The sequence below is a fragment of the Taeniopygia guttata genome, chromosome 2 (genome assembly GCF_048771995.1).
Source record: "Taeniopygia guttata chromosome 2, bTaeGut7.mat, whole genome shotgun sequence".
NCBI lineage: Eukaryota > Metazoa > Chordata > Aves > Passeriformes > Estrildidae > Taeniopygia > Taeniopygia guttata.
The window spans coordinates 46,615,184-46,635,246 of NC_133026.1; the positions used below are offsets into that span (position 1 = coordinate 46,615,184).

Sequence of the window (20,063 nt, forward strand, 5' to 3'; positions counted from 1 at the left end):
TTACCATATGAGCAGATAGTATCTTCTGCAATTTGCTGGAGTCAATATAACCCATAATACACACCGCAAATAATGAGGCTATCTAAAACCAAAAGTGAAAAGGAAGTTAAAACAATTTGCACTGGTGCACTCCTTCATGCAAAAGTAAAGATTATTCAAACATTCATTAACTTTTATTGCTACTTTTTGCTAAGTACATAGGTGTTGCATAATTATTTCTTTCAAAAATCCTATTGTGGTGCTCTAAATAAGAATTATCAAATACAGTTGAATATTTACGAAATAAGTATTCAACTTTATAAAAATCAAGTCACCAAAATAAAGCACTAACACATTACCTTTCACCTTTAAATTTAAAACAAAATTAAAAAAAACCCAATCACAAAAAAAAACCCAAACCAACCAAAAACCAAACCAAATAAACAAAAACCAAACAAAAATGGGAAAAAACCCAACAAACAAACAAAAAGAAACCAACCCAAACTAACCAAAACCAAAAACCCCAAAATACATCAGACAAAACCACAAAATAATTACTCATTAATTTTAAGTTTTCAGCAAAGTATGGAATCATCCACAATTTGCTGCTGAGGAAAATAAAGCTTGTTGACTTATGGATTAAACAGCCTCTTAAAACTCATATGGGAAATTAATGAAATTATGAAGTGAACCTGAATTTTCAAATTTCAGGCTCAGCAACTTGAACAGCGTATACTCATCAGTTTTCCTCAATATTTTACAGAATTTATTGGTTTCCTCTTATGCAGTTAGAAACCTTGCATACCACAGCTTATATTGATTGTTAAAGTTATCAACTCAAACCAGACATAATCTGCTTCAAGTAAGGCAGGCAAGTGAAAAGGTCTGAAGACACAGATGAATTTCAGTCAACAGGCTGAAATTCATTTCAACCAACTCAAACACAAAGAAAGTTGCTGTGTGACAGTATCCTACAGTTCCAGCCAGCATTCATAAGGTTTCAGTGCTAAATACAGTTACCACAACTATCCAAAATTTCAGACTACAGCACTACTCACAGACTCATCAGAATTATATAGAAAACTATGCAAAATCATGCCAGATATTACATGTCCTGCAAACACTTGTATATTTAAAAATTTTTAACCGCCTGATCAATGCTTTTTGGGTTTTTTGTGCTTCAAAAGACAAAGTTTTTTTTTTTTCTTGCTCTAATGTACTGATCACAGGCTAGAGGCTGTTTATATGGGAAAAGCAAATATTTTTAGTCCTGGAGGCAGAATGGTAAATTGTGTAAATAGCCAACTTTTAAACTCAAGACTAGCAAGACTGATGTGGTAAATAGTGAGAATCTTTCCTGACAGTGAAAATGAAATCTGGCTAAAGGGAAAGTATAGTTGTGAATTCAATGACTGTCTATACAAAGCAGTCGTCAATTTGTCCAGGTTAGACAAAGAGGCTATTTAGAGGCAAATATGGGCTTACCTGAGTTAGAAGAACAAACTGAGCAAACTGCCAGGGAAGCATGAAAAAGATATTAGAAACACACAGTGCAATCAAGCTTCCTGTATTAATACTCGGAATCCTTGGGAAAAAGAGACAGAATAGGCATCAGTAAGTACAATTACACAGGTGTTTGCACATAATTAAAAAGTAGAATAGAAAATGCAATAAAAACACAGTTACCTTGGAAGATAGCTAGCAATATTGATCAACTACAAATAACACTGCTGAAACAAATTTAATATTTTTTCCCTTGAGTTTCCATGACAACAGCTCTGATGTTTAATGTTCCTTAACTATTTGATGAGTCACTGATTACCAAACAAGTCTTCTCCTGGCAGTATGAAGTAGAGCAGGCCAAAGTATGACATTTGCAAGTGCTTCACCTTCTTGCGACAACTCTACAGTCAGGACACAACCATTTCCATTTCAGCTGAAATCACAACTCTTTCAGAATAGTCTGCATTTGAAAGTGATTTAACTCCTCTCTCTCACTTTTCTAGCATATTTACTTTCTGCAACTTTCTGCTAGCAATCCTGAGTGATGTTTCAGGGGAGGAGACAATGACAAGTACATGAAACTCATCTGTAACTGAAACCCCAATCTATTCTCCATGTCCTGAAATAAAGGCTATTTAAAATATTTAATCCTGTGTTGATTCAAGTGCAAATTCAATTCTGAAACATGTCATGTTTCAAATTTCACTAAATTCTAGACAGCACATATCTTTTCCTCATATAAAAAACATAAATTAGTGACAAGCATGAAATACTTTTGCTTTGAACATCAATAACTACAAATCAGTATGACCTAATAAAAGAAAATTGGTGGTTATAAGTACTGAGTTCAGCTAAATCATAAATACATTGTAAATCTGATGCAGCGGAGTTGGTGGAGAAGCCCTTAAGTACGAATGGTCATGCTTATTTTCTAAAACAGAGGCAAGACAGGAACATTATCATGTTGCAAGACAGAAATAATCACAGAAAAAGCAGGGCTAATGAACTCAAGAGCATCCCTGCATTAATGTAATTAGGCTGCTCTAAACCATTGAACTAGTTAATGAGACTAGTTAATTAGTCACAGAAAACTGCAAGAACATACTAGCTTATGGGTGTCTATGGCATCCTCTGTTGCAAAGCATAGGCTTACTCTACGTGCAGCCAACATACCACTCTCCAAGAGGGACAAAACCAATTGATGAAGTATCAGCTTGTTTCTCATGGGAAGGAAGGGACATCAACCAAAAATTCTGATTTTTACTTTAGACACGTATTTGCCAACACAGTAACTCTGAATTTTATGTTAATCATGTCTTCAAGTTGCAAAGTTTTTCCTTTTAATAAGTGAGTAATATGACTGCAGATATACTGGTGCAGCGTCTGCAATGTAACAGCCAGAGGAAAGTTTCTCTGTTAATGAAACCATTGTTACAGCACATGGAGGCATTTAAATAAATATTTAAATAAAGGCACTTAAATAAATGTCCTGCGACATTCCGTTTTTTTAAAGCATTGTAAAGACCCAGTATAAACTGAGAGGTACCTGAGAATATAGGTCAAAAGCAACATCTGCATCACAAGGAAAGGGTACGAGAAACTTTCACGAAGAGGTGGAGTCCACATGACACGAGTGCACTGAAAATAAGAACTGGGTTAGATGGTAACATTCACTGACACACTTCCATAAAACCATGCATTTGTATTTAAAAATGAATGACTACAGATATGCCAATAAAGCAAAAACTGAGCTATATGAGGCTTTAGTCAGAATGTTAAAAAAACAAGCCAGGAAGCAGAAAAGAGGAAGGAAAAGGAAATGGCTTCCACACTTGGGGCCTAAAATACACTGTTTAATTAAAATAGATCACTGCTTCTCCAAAATGAAATGTGGCAGCTAGAGAATATCCAAGAAAAAAGCAGGGCAGCAGCTACTTGTCCCTGATTTTGCTGAAATAATAAACTCTTCTAAGTAAATAATTCTCAAATTCATGCAGTGACTTGCCACACTTAGAGACAGGGTGTTGGGAGATGATCTGAAGGATAAAGCAATATATTCCTCATTATGCTACAGTTCTTTAGGTTCCAAACATTTCACATTTCTATTAGTAACAGCACATTAAGTATAAAATCTGAAGCTGTCCTGAAAACAGGCCAGTACACTAAACTCATTAAATTAAGCTCATACAGACCCTATACTACTCATACATAATATTTTTATCTCACTCTTTAACCCTAATAAAGCAAAGCATAATACACTGAAGTCAACTGAATAGTTTTTTCATCAATTTCTTAATTAATGGGTTCATGACAAATAAATAATGAGCCTCATGGCAAATGGCTCAGCTACAACTGTTGATTCCAATGTTTATATTCAGTTCTTTATAAAGTCCTTGCTCTGACCTTAAAAAAAAGAACAAATACAACTTTACAGGAGTACTTTGACATACAAAAACCAGGTTCAAATTGGCTGTCAAGAGACTTGCACTAAAAATTAGAAGTTCTCTACAACTACGAGAGAAAAATGCAATTCATCTTAACATGGACTATAATGAATCTACGAAAATACTCAGGATACTGATGCCAGGCTGTTCCTTCTCCTTTGCTTCCCAGAATCTTTAGACCACTTTTAAAAATATTGTCTTACCAAACAAGTCACTAAAATCAACATTATATAATTCCTTGCTTATTGTCTTGCTACTTCCCAAGTATGATAAATTAATAGTGTAAAATAAAAGCAAAGAACAGAAACCCATCACATTAATCAAAGTCTCTGACATCTCAAAGCACTCTCTGTAAAAGCCACACCAATTATCATTAAAATAAACCTTTCATAAATATATGAATTAATATGCTGTCCTCAGCTGACTGCACAGATGTGATGAGCTGATTTTTTGTAATAAGCAATAAATATAATCATGATTATTCTAAAGCAGTGTAGTCATTTTGCTTATTTTCAAGACTACAGCAACACTTGGTTTACCAAATCTTATGATACTGGAGAAGGTAAGACAGGAAAAAAAAATTATGACAATACACAACCATAAAAAGGAAGCATCCTTAGAAGTGGATTGACTAACATGGGCTACGCTACTTTTCTATATTTGGAATGTAATGCTAAACTCAATCATCTGTGGATGATTTATCAAGGCTATAAACTCACTCTGCTGCAGGTAGAAATATATCAGATTTGTCTAAGTTTGAAATCTTTAAAATACAGTAGCACAAGCACAGCACAAACCAACACATACAGCCTTAGGGTCACTAGCTCAAAGTCAGAGAGCATTTTTACATACCACTTTTACACAGCATTAGAGCTGAGATACCAAGGCTTGCAGCAGGCTTACTCATGTAGTTCAGTCCTATCCTTCCCAAATTGGAAAGGAAATTTTTGGCAGCTGGTCTAGCTCGACTGCACCCACTGTCGACCCACACAAGATGATTTGCACATAATCACAAGCCTATCAAAGAGCTGGGCATCTCTTACATACACCTAGGCACACCCACAGCATGGCATTCAACCCAGTGAGGACAGACCCCCTGTGCACCTGGAACTACAGGTACTACCATAGCCATATACACAACAATATCAAATAAATCTGAGTTTTTCCATTCAGCTACGGTCCAAACACGAAGTGCCAGCTGAGATCCAACGCTGCACCTCTGCAAGTATTTCCTATTTTCTCCAGATATACATACAATTGAGCTTGAATCACAGTCGCCTTCCTTAAGCCCTACCTAAGCCCAGACTACATCTGTGTAGAGCTATGCAGATCTGATCTCACACCAGTCTCCAAAATACATTATCTGTGCTTTTTTTCCCCAAGTCAAGTCATTCACAAAGAGAGAGAAGCTCTCCTACAGTCACCTATGGAAAGAACTGCACTGTACCACAGTGAAATAAATGGCTTTTTTCTACCACTACCTGTAAGTTTTCAACACATTTCTTTCTGAAGTTACACTTACCACCTTCACAGACTTGGCAAAACAGGACCTATTCGATTAGTATTCACTAGCAAAGGATCAAACATCATTTCACTTCAGGATACCATTAATAACAGAAATCCACATAAAATGCCATATTTACAGTTGCAGAACACAAAATAAGTTTAGCAACTCTAATGTTTACCTGTTCTCAAGCAGGCACTTCAGCATCCATAGGTGACAATGCTTTAACATACTTAAATTCTTAAATGCCTAAATTCTTTAAATATCCCCGTGCATACATGGGGGATATTTAAAGAAAAGACACTTCAAATTAATAGTTATTTAAATAGTTATTTTATCATACAGAGTTTTGTTTTATAAGAAATCTGTCAAAGCTTACTGTGAATGGAAGCATCTCTAATTCTGTTATGTACAATACATATTCTTACAACTCAGTGTTCTCTACCAAGTCCAGCTCAGTAAAGTAGGAAAACAAAACATAAATTCAACCCTAAACTAATTTATATGGTAGTTAGTTTCCATTTAGAAGTTCTTTACAAATTTCCATTCATAAAATGAGCACTAAGAAAAAAGAAAAAAACAGCTCAAGGGAGTAAGACTGAAAGCTATGATTTTTCTTCCAAAATATGAAACAATGACATGAACAGCATTAACTGGGAAAACCAGGAGATGCTGTAAGTGACAGTTTCTTTATTTCTTCTTTCCTGCGATGCAGCTTACTTAAGTTTAGCCCTGGAATCTTTTACATACATACACTATTTCTAAATTCAGTGCATCCTGGGTATAGTATGTAAGTAATACAGAGGTTTCTTTGCACCTTTCTTTGTATTGATGAATTTCCAGTAAAATATATAGCAATTTAGACAAGCTTCTGAAGCTTACTCATACGGTACATGTACCCCAGTTATGTGTGGTATGTATGCAAAAATAGAGTATTCTGATGTTTTGAAACTTGAAGTCATTGTGCTAGTAAGTTTCAATCTCAGGGCTAATTTACATTATATATCCTTTCTGATTTTTTATTTTAAGCACTAAAGGGGCATTGGATTCTGCTATGTATTTTTTCAGTCATAGTCTATTTTGATTTCAATTGTTTTATTAATTTATTTTAATTGAATTTAAGTTCAAATAAATAAGCAACATCATTACATTTAATGAAATCAGAATTAGCTTAAACTTCAATAATAATTTAAAAAAAAGGAGTGGTGGGAGAGGGAAACCTACCTCTCCATGATTGAAAAAGAAGCACAACACGGTAACAAGGCCTCCTAGACGACTCCCACTGTGAGAAGAAGAAAAATAGGTACAAGAGAATCTTATCACAGTCAATCTTGCTTAAAAATGTGAAGCAGCACTTGTATATAGCTAAGTTTATTGGGGGGAAAGGAGGAAAGGCAATCAATAGAGTACATAAAATATTAAAATGCTAGTTAGACAGTGTTTATTTCAGAGCACACCAGTCCTTCATACATCAACTCTTTTTTGCAGAATACCAATTTTAATGTTAATAACTTGGAAAACAGTTATTCCACTGCTCACAAATTTTGGTTTAGATCATTACAACTGGTGCTTTTAAAAAACGGGCAATATAAATGCAGTACTTCTTCCCTAAGATGCTGAGCAGTAAATTTCAGAATCTACATGCTCAATCACCCAACACAAAATTTTGGTCTGGATGTAAAGATTAATTTAGGGTAACCAAATCAAGCACATTAAAAAAACATATTTAAAATCAACTCATTATATGGTCAATGCAAGATACAATATAATTTTTATGTGAAATACTGCAATGTTAACATGAGGAAGCTTTCTAAGACCTTGACTTAAGTATTTTTTTATATTTCCATATCAATCAAATTCACCTATTGAATAAATAGCAAAAGTGAACTCGAAGATATTACTTACATTTTTCCCATTTTAAAAGAGCAATAGAAAAAGTTCCTATTTGTTTGAACATATTTGTAATTGCTCAAGTTATGTGATATGAAGCAAAGAACATTTTTGTGCACACAAGTTCACTACTACGCTGAATGATAGATAATACCATTTTTTCTACTAAACAAAAGCAGCAGCCGGATGTTAAGAGTCTTAAAAACAAACCCAAACAAAACCACAGCAAAAAAAAATCAACCACACACAAAAAAGTGAACAAAAAAAACCCCTTTAAACACTTTCAGATCTTTCACTCGTCACTAAATATACAAGTCAAACAGAATCAGTAGGTTCTGGGTACAAAATCTGAGGATTAAAGATACCAAGTGTTAACCAAGTGTTAGCCCTAGAAACAAAACAAAAATTTGCCAAAATCCACCCCAAACCAGAAACAAAACTCAAGGTCTATGCTTTCTAAAGAAAGTAGTGAGAAATAAAGAGTGTACTGATTTTTCAATGACATTCATATATGAAATGTGAATTTCTGTGTAACTCCCCTAAGAGAAATATTCAAGTTAATGACACAAATACCCAAAGTTTACCTACTTCCTCAAAACATGCATTAGGCAACCTCCTATTTTTACTGACAGTGTCTGCCCTGAGCTATTCCTTATTTTAACTATCAGCACATGCTTGAGAGAGAGAAAGAAGAAAACCCATGACAATAAAGCCAGAAAATGAGTGAGGGGGAAGCCAATCACATGTCTCAGAGGAAACTATAGCTGCCTTTCACCTTTTGGCAAAACCAACACATGAAAACAGATGTAAACAGAAAATGTATTTCCACTTCTGCTTTTCTGCCTAATGTGGAATCCATTTTTACATGAAATTGTATTACCGCTCCTGAAATGTAAGGACAGACACTGAAAACAGAAATTTCTAGAAAAAGGGACGTGCATACAATTTGTACAAAAGAATGTATTAGGTCAAAACCTATTTTGCCTTCTCAGTTACGTTAAAATGGAAATGCATGCAAATACAACTTGAAGCAAAGCACTGGGAAAACCCAGCCTTGGTTAAAAGTACACTATCATTCAACTTATGTTTAAAAATGAGTTACAGTGATAATTTTAAGAGCCGAAATATGTCACAAACTGTTTAAAACACATACAAATACCTAGCTTTATTCACAACCCAGTGGTATCAACGAGATATAACGTCAATAAAATTTTCGACAATATTTTTTCCAGCAGCATCATCATTATTTTAAGCAAAAAGCTTCTCTATTTCACTATTTTTTAAGTGACAACGTGTATGCAAAAAAAAAAAAGCACTACTGCTGTACAAATAACCAATATCCCATAAAAATAATTTTACATTCACTTTTTCAGATTTTGTCTAAAACATACAGCTAATACCAACTAAATAGCCCAGTGTCAACTGCCTTACCTGAGGTATGTACCATATATGAAGAACAGTGACATCATAAATCCATTCAACAGAAAAATCACAGCAACATAAAAGGAAGCAGGGTCTCCCAACCCTAACAAAAAACAGTTAATATTTGTTGTCAAATACGGAAGAAATGCCATACTGGTTATAAAGCACCATACAATCAGCATACTATCCTAATATATCTGTATTATATATAAACTATCAGCATAGTATCTCAGTGTATCTACAGAAAGAGACAATTAAAAGAAAAAAGTAGATGTCTTTAAGACCATTGTGAAGATTCAATCAGGAGACCAGAGCTTTGAAAAAAAAAAAGGAAGAGTAGGGGTAGATATAACATTGCGGCAGTCAGTGACAGAAAAAGCCAAGAGGGATGCATTAACTGCAGAGAAAAACCTGTGAGGTTTAGAAGGTAGAAGTACAGCTAAGAATATTCTCTAGACTACATTTTTATTTCACAGAGCTTTTTAGAACAGGTTAGTTGATCCTAGACTCTCACTTCTCATATTTTGCAGGAGTAAATCCATCTTTCAACATATCACACACAATGCTCTTTGCTTTCTTTGTTTCATTATAAGCCAAGATATTTTCCAGTAGTGCAAGTCTTTCAATTTATTCATTAACAGACACTTCTGTGCTCACTCTTCTTGCTGTTATTCGCCTTCCCACTATTTCTTTAAACCCTCCTGGCTCTAATAATTTCAGCAATACAGCATAAAAAGCCTTATTCATTAAAGTGAATGGCAGCAAAACTTCAGTTTCATATGCAAAACTGATTATTCCCCACTGTTGAAAACACAGCAAGACAGTTTTCTAAAGTAAGATGATGATATGCTCACAAAACACAGCAGTCTCAATAGCTGGTGCTTCTGTTGGTTTTGTTTTCATGAAAAACAGGAATGAAAGGTTGTACACTGTTTATTGCTTCATACAAAATTAGAGAAAGTGAACCATTCAAGCTCTGAAGTTCTTACAGCCTTTGTGCAAAGGAAAAATACTACCCTGTCATCACACAAAGGCATTCTAAATGAAAAAATGAAACAACTTCACAAACTACCATCTATTATTCATCTTGAACTGACTGTAGAATACCTCGAAAGCACTTCTTGGTAAGGTACTTTTATTGCTTAATACGTACTTGACAAGCCAGTATTTCAAACATGGGGGAAAAAAAAAGTGGCAGCATCCTTGCTTTGGTGTCTAATCAAGGTTTAAGGTTGAAATTCTTATGCTGAATAGCAGCTCATGAGAGGAAGAGGATTCTTCTCAGCAATATCACTAAGTAAGATTTCTCTAAAAAATCTCCAAAACTGAGGGAGCAAATTTTGAAATGCAGGAAGTTGGAATGTACTTGGGATCCTTCAGAAGTTACACAAATTAACACATGTACAGTAGGCTCCTACATTGAGGACATCTTATTCTTTGTAACAATCCAACATTATGAAGGCTCAGACAATAACTGTGAAGTTTTGAAGTCCAGGATAGGAATTCAATCTTGGCTGGAGGAGTTGCCTAATAAGCAAAACCTACATTTTTCACCCTTGGTAACACAGGAATATTTATTATTTCTGAAATACATAAAGTCACAAGTGCACGCTTCCAAGGAGAAACCATCATAAACCAGAATTTACCTTCACAGCTTTCGACAGGACTAAGCCCTTTTCCTCTGTTTACAGTCCAACATGTCTTTGTTGGTATACCAAGGAAATCCATAATGGTGATATATATGCGGTACCAGCTGGCAAGGACCACCTAGGGGAAAACAGGATCAGAAGTTTCTGCCCAGAGTAACCTCTCATGACAGCTGGCCCTCATCCAGGCTCATTTTCAAACTCAGGATTTATCTCAGCACTTTTGACCACAATTTCCTAGAGGCATCTAACAGATTTCATTTACAGACTAAAATTATCCCTTAGATGCTTTAGAACAGAAATAATTTCATGCATCAAGCTGCAATATTCAGGAAAAAAAAACCTATGTATTGCATTGCCTGGAAGGTTCCTCATTTGAGTATTTTTGTTTATCAGATATTAAAATCACAGATGTTGTTGACAGAGGACAGTTGACCAAACTGAACTCATTCAAGCCAATTAATTTTTCTCCACCTCAGAAGAATATTAATCGACCAAATCTTTAGGATTTTTAGTCTGTTAAATTTTGACAGGTTAATCTTAAGCATGCATTCAAAGGGCTTCCAGATGCAATGTAAGAGAGCATTTCCATTTTCCATGCCAATGATGTTCTTATAACAACAACTCAACTAAATCTCAACACCTGACACAGAAAACATCAGTACTTTACACACAGCAAAAATGAGAACTCATCTCACAGCAAAGCTATTAGTTAATAACATTACCAAGCTATTCTGTCAGGATATAACTGACTTTATAGAATTCATAAATGAGTAATGTGGCCATTCCAGTTGAGCTGCTTTGAAAGTTATAACCCAGGGGTTCCCAGACTGACAATATGTTTCACCACTGCAGTATTAGCTGCCTCTGCCCTGTGTCACAGAGAACGTATATAAGAAAGATGATTCTCTCTTCTCATTCCCCATACAATTAATAAAACTCTTTATGTCACTTCTATCTTCAAGAAGGGCAAGAAAGAAAAACAGACAACGGGTGTAAGAATGTGATGGAGTAAATCCTCCTGGAAACCACTTCCAAATATACAAAGGACAAAAAAGTGATTGGAAGCAATCAGCATGGATTTACAAAGGTGAAATCACACCTGCCCAGCTTTATAACCTTCTGAGATGACTGTCTTGATAAATAAGGAGACAACTGCAGATATTTTTTTTTTAATCTGGTGCCAATCTGTTCTACATCTTATGACTAGATGATGGCACAAGGGAACATCCCTAGCAAATCTGCAGGATAAACACTGGAAGGAGTGACTGATCCTTGTGCTGCCATTCAGAGGGACATCAACAGGCAGGAGAAATGGGCCAACAGGAAAATGCAAAGTCAGCCCTGCACTGGGGATGAACACCATTGTGCACCATTACAGCTGGAAGCTGACCACCTAGAAAGCAGTTTTGCAGAAAAGAACCTGTGCGTCCTCATGGACAATTTATACTTGAACCAGCAACAAGCCCTTGATGCAAAAAAGACAAATATATCATCAGCTGTATGTCATCAGGACAAGAAAGGTGACTCTTCCCCTCCACTCAGCATTTCTAAGACGCTATTTGCAGTGCTGAGCTGAGTTCTGGGCTGCTCAAGACAAGGACATAGAATAAAGATGACTGAGACAGACTCTTTGGTTGACAAGAGATGAGACAATGAGCACAAATTCAAATACAAGAAATTCCACTTATACATAGGAAAAAAACTTTTTTAATTTGGGAGTGGTTATTGGGAGTTATAAACCAATTATAAACCAAGTGGTTATTTGGGAGTTATAAACACTGGAACAATCTGCACAGAGGTGGAGTATATTCAAATTGAAACTGGAGATGACCCTGAGCAACCTGCTCTACTTCACCCTGGTCTGAGCAGCTTTGGGACTAGAAGACCTTCAGACAGCCCTTCCAACCTCAACTGTTCTGGGATTTTAAAATTCATTAATTTTTAATATCAAGGCTCCAATCTTCATGGCTCACTTCATCTGTGGCCTTCACACCTTCACAGTGCAAATTCTGTATCTTTAAAATATAACTACATCTTCCTATACCGAGACCCCAAGCCTCAACATTGTGCCTTACAAAGTACAGTATCTTGAATTCCTGGAAGCTTTCTGAACTTCTGTGCCCTGGTGTTTCTGGCAGTGCACATGTGCATACATGAACCACACACCTGCCCCATCTTCCAACAGACATCAATAGGCCTGGAGAATCAAATCAGTGCCTTTCTTATCACCTGAATGTGCTTTGTTAAAAACATCTGTATGGCATATTTGCATCACCAGACCTGAAAGTGACATTAGCCAAGCATATAAAGCATTCTTGCCAAACCAGTGTTGCACCAAAAAACAAAAAAAATCCAATGACTAATTTATCAACTTAACCATTTAACCTGTTTATGCCACAAGTGTCTGTGTCTACAACAGATTTAACACGTGAATACTCCCTAAAAGGTATCAGGCTAGGTACTTCAAGCAAAAAAACCTATTTTTTGCCAGAAGCTACTTTACATGAAACAGTTAACATGGGCATAAAAATGGAAACAAATCAGTAGGAAGCACAAAATTGCTAGGTCAGTTGGAGCACAGTGATGTTTCTGAAATTTCTATTGCTCTGTATCAGGTAAGGCAGTAAATGCAGCACTTGGAAAACAAAGCCTAACTTTCAGACCCAGGAGCGCTCTGTGGACAAGGCCAGTCCTTTGCTGCAAAGGAACACGTAGAAAAGTCAAGCCCTTTCACTAGCTGCCTTTGAGTGTGCACTTTAAAGCCAACTACACAGATCTTTGCAACACACTCCTCATTTCAACTCACATCTTCAGTATCACCACCACACACAGAAATATCAACTGTTCCATAACAATGAACATCCAGAGAGCAAACTTAACACGTTATCTCTCCACCACAGAAACTAACACATTATCTCTCTACCATTTTTCATCAGAAATGAGAACACTACAATTACTAGAACAACCTGACCATGGAGCAAATACTTGGAAAATCTATTTTATTTGGATTTTAACGTTGTGCAGCTACAAGGACAACCTTGTAGCTTTTGATATTTTTTTTACTGCTTGTATGTATAATTTACATAAATGATGTATTGATTGCTACACGCTCATTTTATCTTTTTTCCTTTTTTTTAAGTTTTTAAGGCTAATATTGGCTGTATATGTAAGTGAATTGTTTTACTTTTCTTAATTAATTAAACATCATACTTAGCAATGGAATTTCCAGATTGGTTTTGATTAATTTAATTTTAATATCCATTAAACAAACAAACATTTTAATAGAATTCAGACTTAGTGCTACTAATGGGCTGAAAGAGCTGGAAAGATCCCAAAATATCAAACAGGAAATGAAACACTTTCAGGAAGCATGACTGGATACTGAGCATCTGAAGGAAAAATTTTACTGCCAACAAATAAATCCACAAGCATCTTCTCACCACCCAGCCCCATTATAATAATAAGAAAATTCTATAAATTCAGACAATGTATTTCAAATGTCGAATTGCACCTATTGACAGTTTTATAAACACAGTTATGTGGAAACAGGAGTACTCGAGAAATACACTTAAAAAAACCCCAAAGCACTATTTACAGGAAGTCTAGACATTAAGCAGTAAATGACTGAAAGGAGTAGAGGAGACTATTTGTCTGCTTTGCATGCCCACACATGCACAAAAAAGATGAATTAGTTCATACCTTAACGCCAATTTCTATGAGCAAGTATAATCCTAGAAATCAGAATTTACAGAGAAGCCTACACATTTTGTACTGTAATCAACCCAGTGCTCTTATAGAATGTCAGCCAGTATATCTGATTTCATAATCTAATTTATTTCATCATCTTTCAGGATGATACTGATGAGTCTTTAAGAACAAGTTCATTTGACCAGTAATCCTTGATTTTTGAAAGTCAGACTATAGCTGAAGTCAAGCAATCTTTTTCAGCTAAAGGAAATAACTCTTTAGTATTCAAATGATGCTCACAATGGGCCATTTCTAGAAATGAATTGCAATCCATCCAGAGTTAGAAAAAAATTCCAAACAAATCCTAAAAAAGTGAGAGGGCAACAAAAAGGGCTCACCTACATAGCATTTAGTTCTCCCAGAACAAGGACTTAAGAAGCAAATTAAACCACTACGTGCAACTGGTACAAATACATGCACATCAAGAACTCTTACACATAGAGTTCCTGAAAGCAGCTCTGCTCCAACAGAGAAGGAGAATGAGTATAAAAGCTAGGACCCAACAATCACAGCCATTATTGGCTGGTTCTCATAAAAATAAACAGCTGCTGACACACGAAATTACAGAAATGTAATTAACATTAACCAAAGGAATCTTCCCTTTGCAAAACATTTGAGACACACTGGCAAAACCTTAAGAGACAGAATCCTCAACATTTCTGTACTTTAAACACTGACAAAAAAGCTGAATAGGAATGTGATCTAACCAGGTAACAAGTGAAACATTAAGTATGCACAAATCAACAGCAGTCAGTCCTCCTCAGAGGAACTTCCTCTGCAACATCTGACTATTACCACTCATGGATTTCACGGCCACTAAGAACTGTGATGTGCTTGGTTCTGTGAGTTTTGTGTGTCCTCCACAAAATGGAAAACAAAATAACCTCTTGCAACCTGTATTACTTCAGTCATTATTGTCATATACTACTGATACTTCATACATCTTATTTCCTGAAGTACATAACATCAGCAACCTACTTGTTTTCAGGGAAAAGAACAAAAAGAGGCAAGTACAGAATTGGTCTGCAACTTTTGGGCACAAAATACTAAGATCTAGAAAGCTTTCACAGTTGATTGAAAATACTTGAAGCTTGGAAATTGATCACAATGTATGAAGTAACTTTCTCATTTGAAATCTGAAGCTGAAATACAGTATTTAAGCAACACTTCATAGGTCACTGTATCTTTACAAACACATTTTCCACACTAACTTTTACAAATCTGTAGTCAAAGCTAAAACAACCGAAGATTTGCAGAAGGTATTATATTTAAAACATAGCTTACCTCTGGGTAAAGATTGAACCTTTGTAAGGTGTTAATCACTAAAGGATATTCAGTTAGTTTGTCATTCATAATGGCGCATACTCCACTCCAAAATGATGGTGCCTCAATAATGATCTTGAAGTAGGAATAATAAAGACCCTACAGAAGAACAGATTAATTATTTACAATTAAAGATGTCACTTCTGCTTCAGGAACCACTACATACAAGCTTCATTTTTAAACAAATTTTGTAACGTAACAAACAGGACAGGCTTATTAAAGATGACTATCCAGTTTTCCAAATCTCTTCTATTACTGCCACCAAAACAAGTGATGTAAGTTTCCTTCCACTTTGTTTCATAGCATACCTGGCAGTCTCTCATTTGGGCTGCTAACTATGCATTAAATAGTGTTCCACAATTCTCAAAATAAAAGCAGACAAAAGGGGTGTGTGTGTGTCTATGCCAACATATATTAACTCAAAAAATATTTAGACAAAAAAGGCTGCCAAAGAAGACTACAACTGAAAGCAAGGTCTAAGGTACTTGCAGTTTTGTATTTTGGGTCCTCCAGAACCATACTTTTAGATTATATTTTAAGTGAACTGTGAACTGACACATTGGTAAAGATCAGCTACAAGTCACACAAATACTCTGCACGTAAAAGTGTAGTTTTAAGAGATCAATATGTATACTTATGCACAATGTATTAACAAATTTTGGAAAGTCCATGATCAGATTACAGACTGAAGTTTTCCAAACACTGAAACATAATCTAACCATTTCTGTGCGAAAAGCCATTTCTCTTTCTAGTGTTGAGAGGTGAGAAAAATGACGGTCATTTTCAAAGAGAGTTGTTATGTGACACCTGCCAAAAAATAAGAACAATTAAAATGGAATAAAGAGGTTTAGAATATGCATTAAGTCATAGATAGCAAAGAACATTCAATGAATACCCAAAGTTTACTTACAAACTGCTATTGTAATCTATTCATATATTATACTAATATCCTCATCTATTCAGATACTTTTAAACTGAAAAAGTATGAACAAAGAGTATTTATTAAATTCTATTATGGCATTAGTAACAATACTATAATGCTACATGTTATACATAAAACTGCAATGTATTTTAATTAAGTTAATTAAAGTGAAGACACTTAAGGATTAAGCAGCAACTTTTCACCTGAAAAGCAGGCTTCACTCTTCTCTGAACAGGCTTAAGAAACCTTTCACATCATCTTCACAAGAACCAAATTATTCAGTTCAAAGATACTTTAGTCTTGAGAGGAAAGTTCTAAATATAAATTATCCCAACAACTTCTCTAAAAATAACTAAAAATGTAATTTTTAATATTTTAAAATACCATATTACTCTGAAGCAATAAACTTAACCTTACCAATGTAGGACTCCTGCAAAAACAGCTGTAAAGGAAACAAAAGGCGCAAAGTTACTCAAATATTTAAATAACTGAACATGAACTTGTGTTCACTGCAATAATTGCAGTACTACTTCAGAGCTGCACAGAAGGCACCCAAGACCCCAGCAAACAGAAGAATAGGAACATCTGAATCAACCTCCACAGACAGGTCTTTGAAAATTTTCTGTGGTATTCAGCACTAGGCAATGTTTCCACCTACATCTTGCATCACTCAAGCTGACCCACCAGCATCTAATGCACACATTTCAGCTATCAACAACAAAACTGAATCAAAAGCTTTTTTTTTTTTAATAAGCGTAAATATTTTTAGAATTTTTATGATGCCTACTGTGAGTGTTTGCTCAGCTCCTGCTCAGATTTTCAGTACCTCATGCTAAGGCCTGAAGCACACTATGAGCAGCGCTGCTAGTTCAAAGCAAGGGCAAGTAACAGGCAGAACCCGGTGGCCTGAAAGGGCTTAAGGTCATTCTGCAGCCATTATCTCCTGCACCTCCTGGTGTATTGACTGTCTGGCAGTTTCTTCAGAATCTGCTAACTCATGGAAATGCTACAGACCAAACTTTCAAGCTTTAAGGTGAAAACACAAGCTTAGCCAAAAAGTTTCTGAAGCAGATCCAGCAGCAGCTGGATCCCTGAGGCTTTCATGCTTCCCAGGTGATACACCATTACGATGAAAAAGGAAGGATGAACACTCCCACCGTCATCAAGGGAATTATTTTGCTGAGAGGTGCACAAGTTAGAAGTTTTAAGCTGAGCTATGAACTAGAGAACTTGTGAGTTCAAAACCTCATGCCTTAAATGTTGATTCAGTGTTAGACTAGCCTGTACAAAGTGGACTGGTCCTTGTTTGTCATGTTTGTTTGCTTTCTTTCCTAATGGACTCATAAAATAAATTTTAAATTACAGAGAAAACTGTGCTGTAAATACGAGAAATCCAAATGGACCATGACAACCAACACAAATCTAATTGAGACTGTAATTGCTAAAAAATTATAGCCTCTGCACAGAATTAGGTTCCATTTGTCCATTTGAAGACTATCTGCACTGCTGCCATGTAGATACAGAACGAGGGAGGCAGTCTGAGGGACAAAGGGAAGAGACAAATGCTGATAAAGCAGTGACTTAACAGTCTAGGTCTCTGACCTCTTGGGCGTGACAAGATCCAGAGAGAGCAGGAACCATCCCATTTCACTTGGGTAGTGCTGACAACAAATGCAGCCCACCATGGAAGCAAAGCCTGCCTGAATGAGGGACAATGGGAAGGCATTTAGAGGGACTACAGTGCTCCTCCTAGACTGAAGGCATCTCAGTTACCCTCTAGGCTTTCTGCCATAGAAAGATCTGGCAGACTAGCTGTCTTTAATTCACGAAAATATTTACTGTTAATGAAGAAGCCTCTTATTCACATAGTCTGTATGGAGCAGAGAGAAAACGGAGAGGACAACCACCCTCCCTGCTTAGACCCAGCTGTGGCCAGAAAGGTGCTGGGCACCGTGTCCCTCTCCAGGGTGCTGACTAGCACACACCTTCCCTCCTTCTGGCACCGGACACTGCTGCTGCCTCTCTGAAGACATGGAATGAGCGAGGTTGCTTTGACTTTGGTACAACATACAGCAGCACCTGCATGCTGATGTAGAATGTAGTCTGAGAGTGAGGGAATGTACATTTGTTCAGGCTGCATGTTACAAGACCAGGGTTGTCTGTTTCTGGAAAGCAGCAGGGATAAGAGAAAGAAAAACACCATTGCAAACCCACTGAATTTATGTGGAATGGGAGTGGACTTAATGTACACTTCATGCCCTAGTATATATACCCAATATATATATTCCATATATATTTTTCTTTTCACATATTCCTCAACAGAGCCTGGAAGTCCTGCTGCTACTGCCAGTACTTGTTATCATGGTCACAACAAGGTTCCTAACTGTAGTGTGTTGCATTATGACCTAATTTTAAAATTTAAGTTTTGTGTGTGAAGAGATCCAAGGTGAAGCTGGGTAAGACAAAAAATTACCACCAAAAACAAGAAGAAAAACACACACGAAAAAAAAAAAAAAACTAAAAAATTTTCTAAACTAGCTGCTGCTGGTACAATTTAACAACATTGACCTCATGCTAAACACTTCACACAGCAGGTGAGTTGGTACTATACCACACTGAAACTTCTCTCAGAGTTTTACAGTTAGAAAATACAGTTCCAGTTAGAAAACGAGGATCTCAATCTTTCACTTAAAACTTCACCTGTTTGTATACTTCCTAAAAAAAAAAATCACCAAAATTGCTTGGTGTAAGCAGAACTCAATGTTTTAGGAAAGGTTCAGGAGCAGCAGGGGTTATTTTTATACTAAGGACATTTACATTATTTCTCATGGAAAGCTGCGAATGTCTTTCAGAAGAGCAGGCATTGATACGACATGGATTTCCAGGTAAGCACATTACCTCTATCAGCAATGCAGCAAACCATATTCCATACAAAAAAAACAAGTTCTGCAGCAATTGTATGGAAAGAAACAGAGCAGCCCATACCTTTCTAAGGTATTGCTTATTGAGTAATAATTACACGTGTGCACAAGGCATTATTTTATTTCTCAGCAACATTCACAAGATTTTCATTAAGATTAGAAACTGAAATACATTTGCATATACACATACACCAGCTATAAAAAAATAATTTAAGACAGATCACACGTTAGGTAAGAATGTAAAGTCCAACAAATATTAGTTACCAGTATTGTTCATTAACTCAAATTCATATGGTTCCAAATAAGGCAAATATGCAGTATTTTATTGGTACAAATAAATTATCTATTATTATGGAAATTACATTTCACATCCAGACATACCACTTATTTCATAGAGGAAACAATGTCTTTAAATCTGATTCTTCCCTTAAGTAAATGTTTTACTGAAAGTCAATGCAATAAATGTAAATACATTCACAGCTATTTTGGAGAATTTCATATACATTTTCACAGTATCATTCTATTATAAGTATGAAGTGAAGACCCTTCATAATCACACAGCAATTAATGTTAATTACTCATATTTCAAGAGACAATGGGCTTAATTCATAGACTTCCACTCAAAGTCCAAATCAGCATTTTTCAACAGACTGCATTAAGCCAGTTTCTGATGGAAAACATGCAGCTTGGCTCTGTCAAATTACCATCCTTTGATCTTATTAATGTCCTTACTGGAGAGGGAATAGGAAGGGAGTACTA

The 20,063-nt window shown here is 35.9% G+C and overlaps 1 protein-coding gene across 1 annotated transcript in view; it reads right to left on the minus strand.

The window, feature by feature from the left end:
* The window catches only part of DPY19L1 (dpy-19 like C-mannosyltransferase 1), a 44,520-nt gene that overhangs the window by 21,219 nt on the left and 3,238 nt on the right, over positions 1 to 20,063 (minus strand). The window contains exons 3-11 of the mRNA XM_002197167.7: positions 16,801 to 16,825; positions 16,181 to 16,268; positions 15,423 to 15,560; positions 10,389 to 10,509; positions 8,752 to 8,845; positions 6,655 to 6,712; positions 3,029 to 3,120; positions 1,465 to 1,564; positions 5 to 82 (exon numbers count right to left, since the gene is read on the minus strand). Coding sequence (XP_002197203.6) covers positions 5 to 82; positions 1,465 to 1,564; positions 3,029 to 3,120; positions 6,655 to 6,712; positions 8,752 to 8,845; positions 10,389 to 10,509; positions 15,423 to 15,560; positions 16,181 to 16,268; positions 16,801 to 16,825 — 794 coding nt within the window. The remainder of the gene's footprint in view (positions 1 to 4; positions 83 to 1,464; positions 1,565 to 3,028; positions 3,121 to 6,654; positions 6,713 to 8,751; positions 8,846 to 10,388; positions 10,510 to 15,422; positions 15,561 to 16,180; positions 16,269 to 16,800; positions 16,826 to 20,063) is intronic.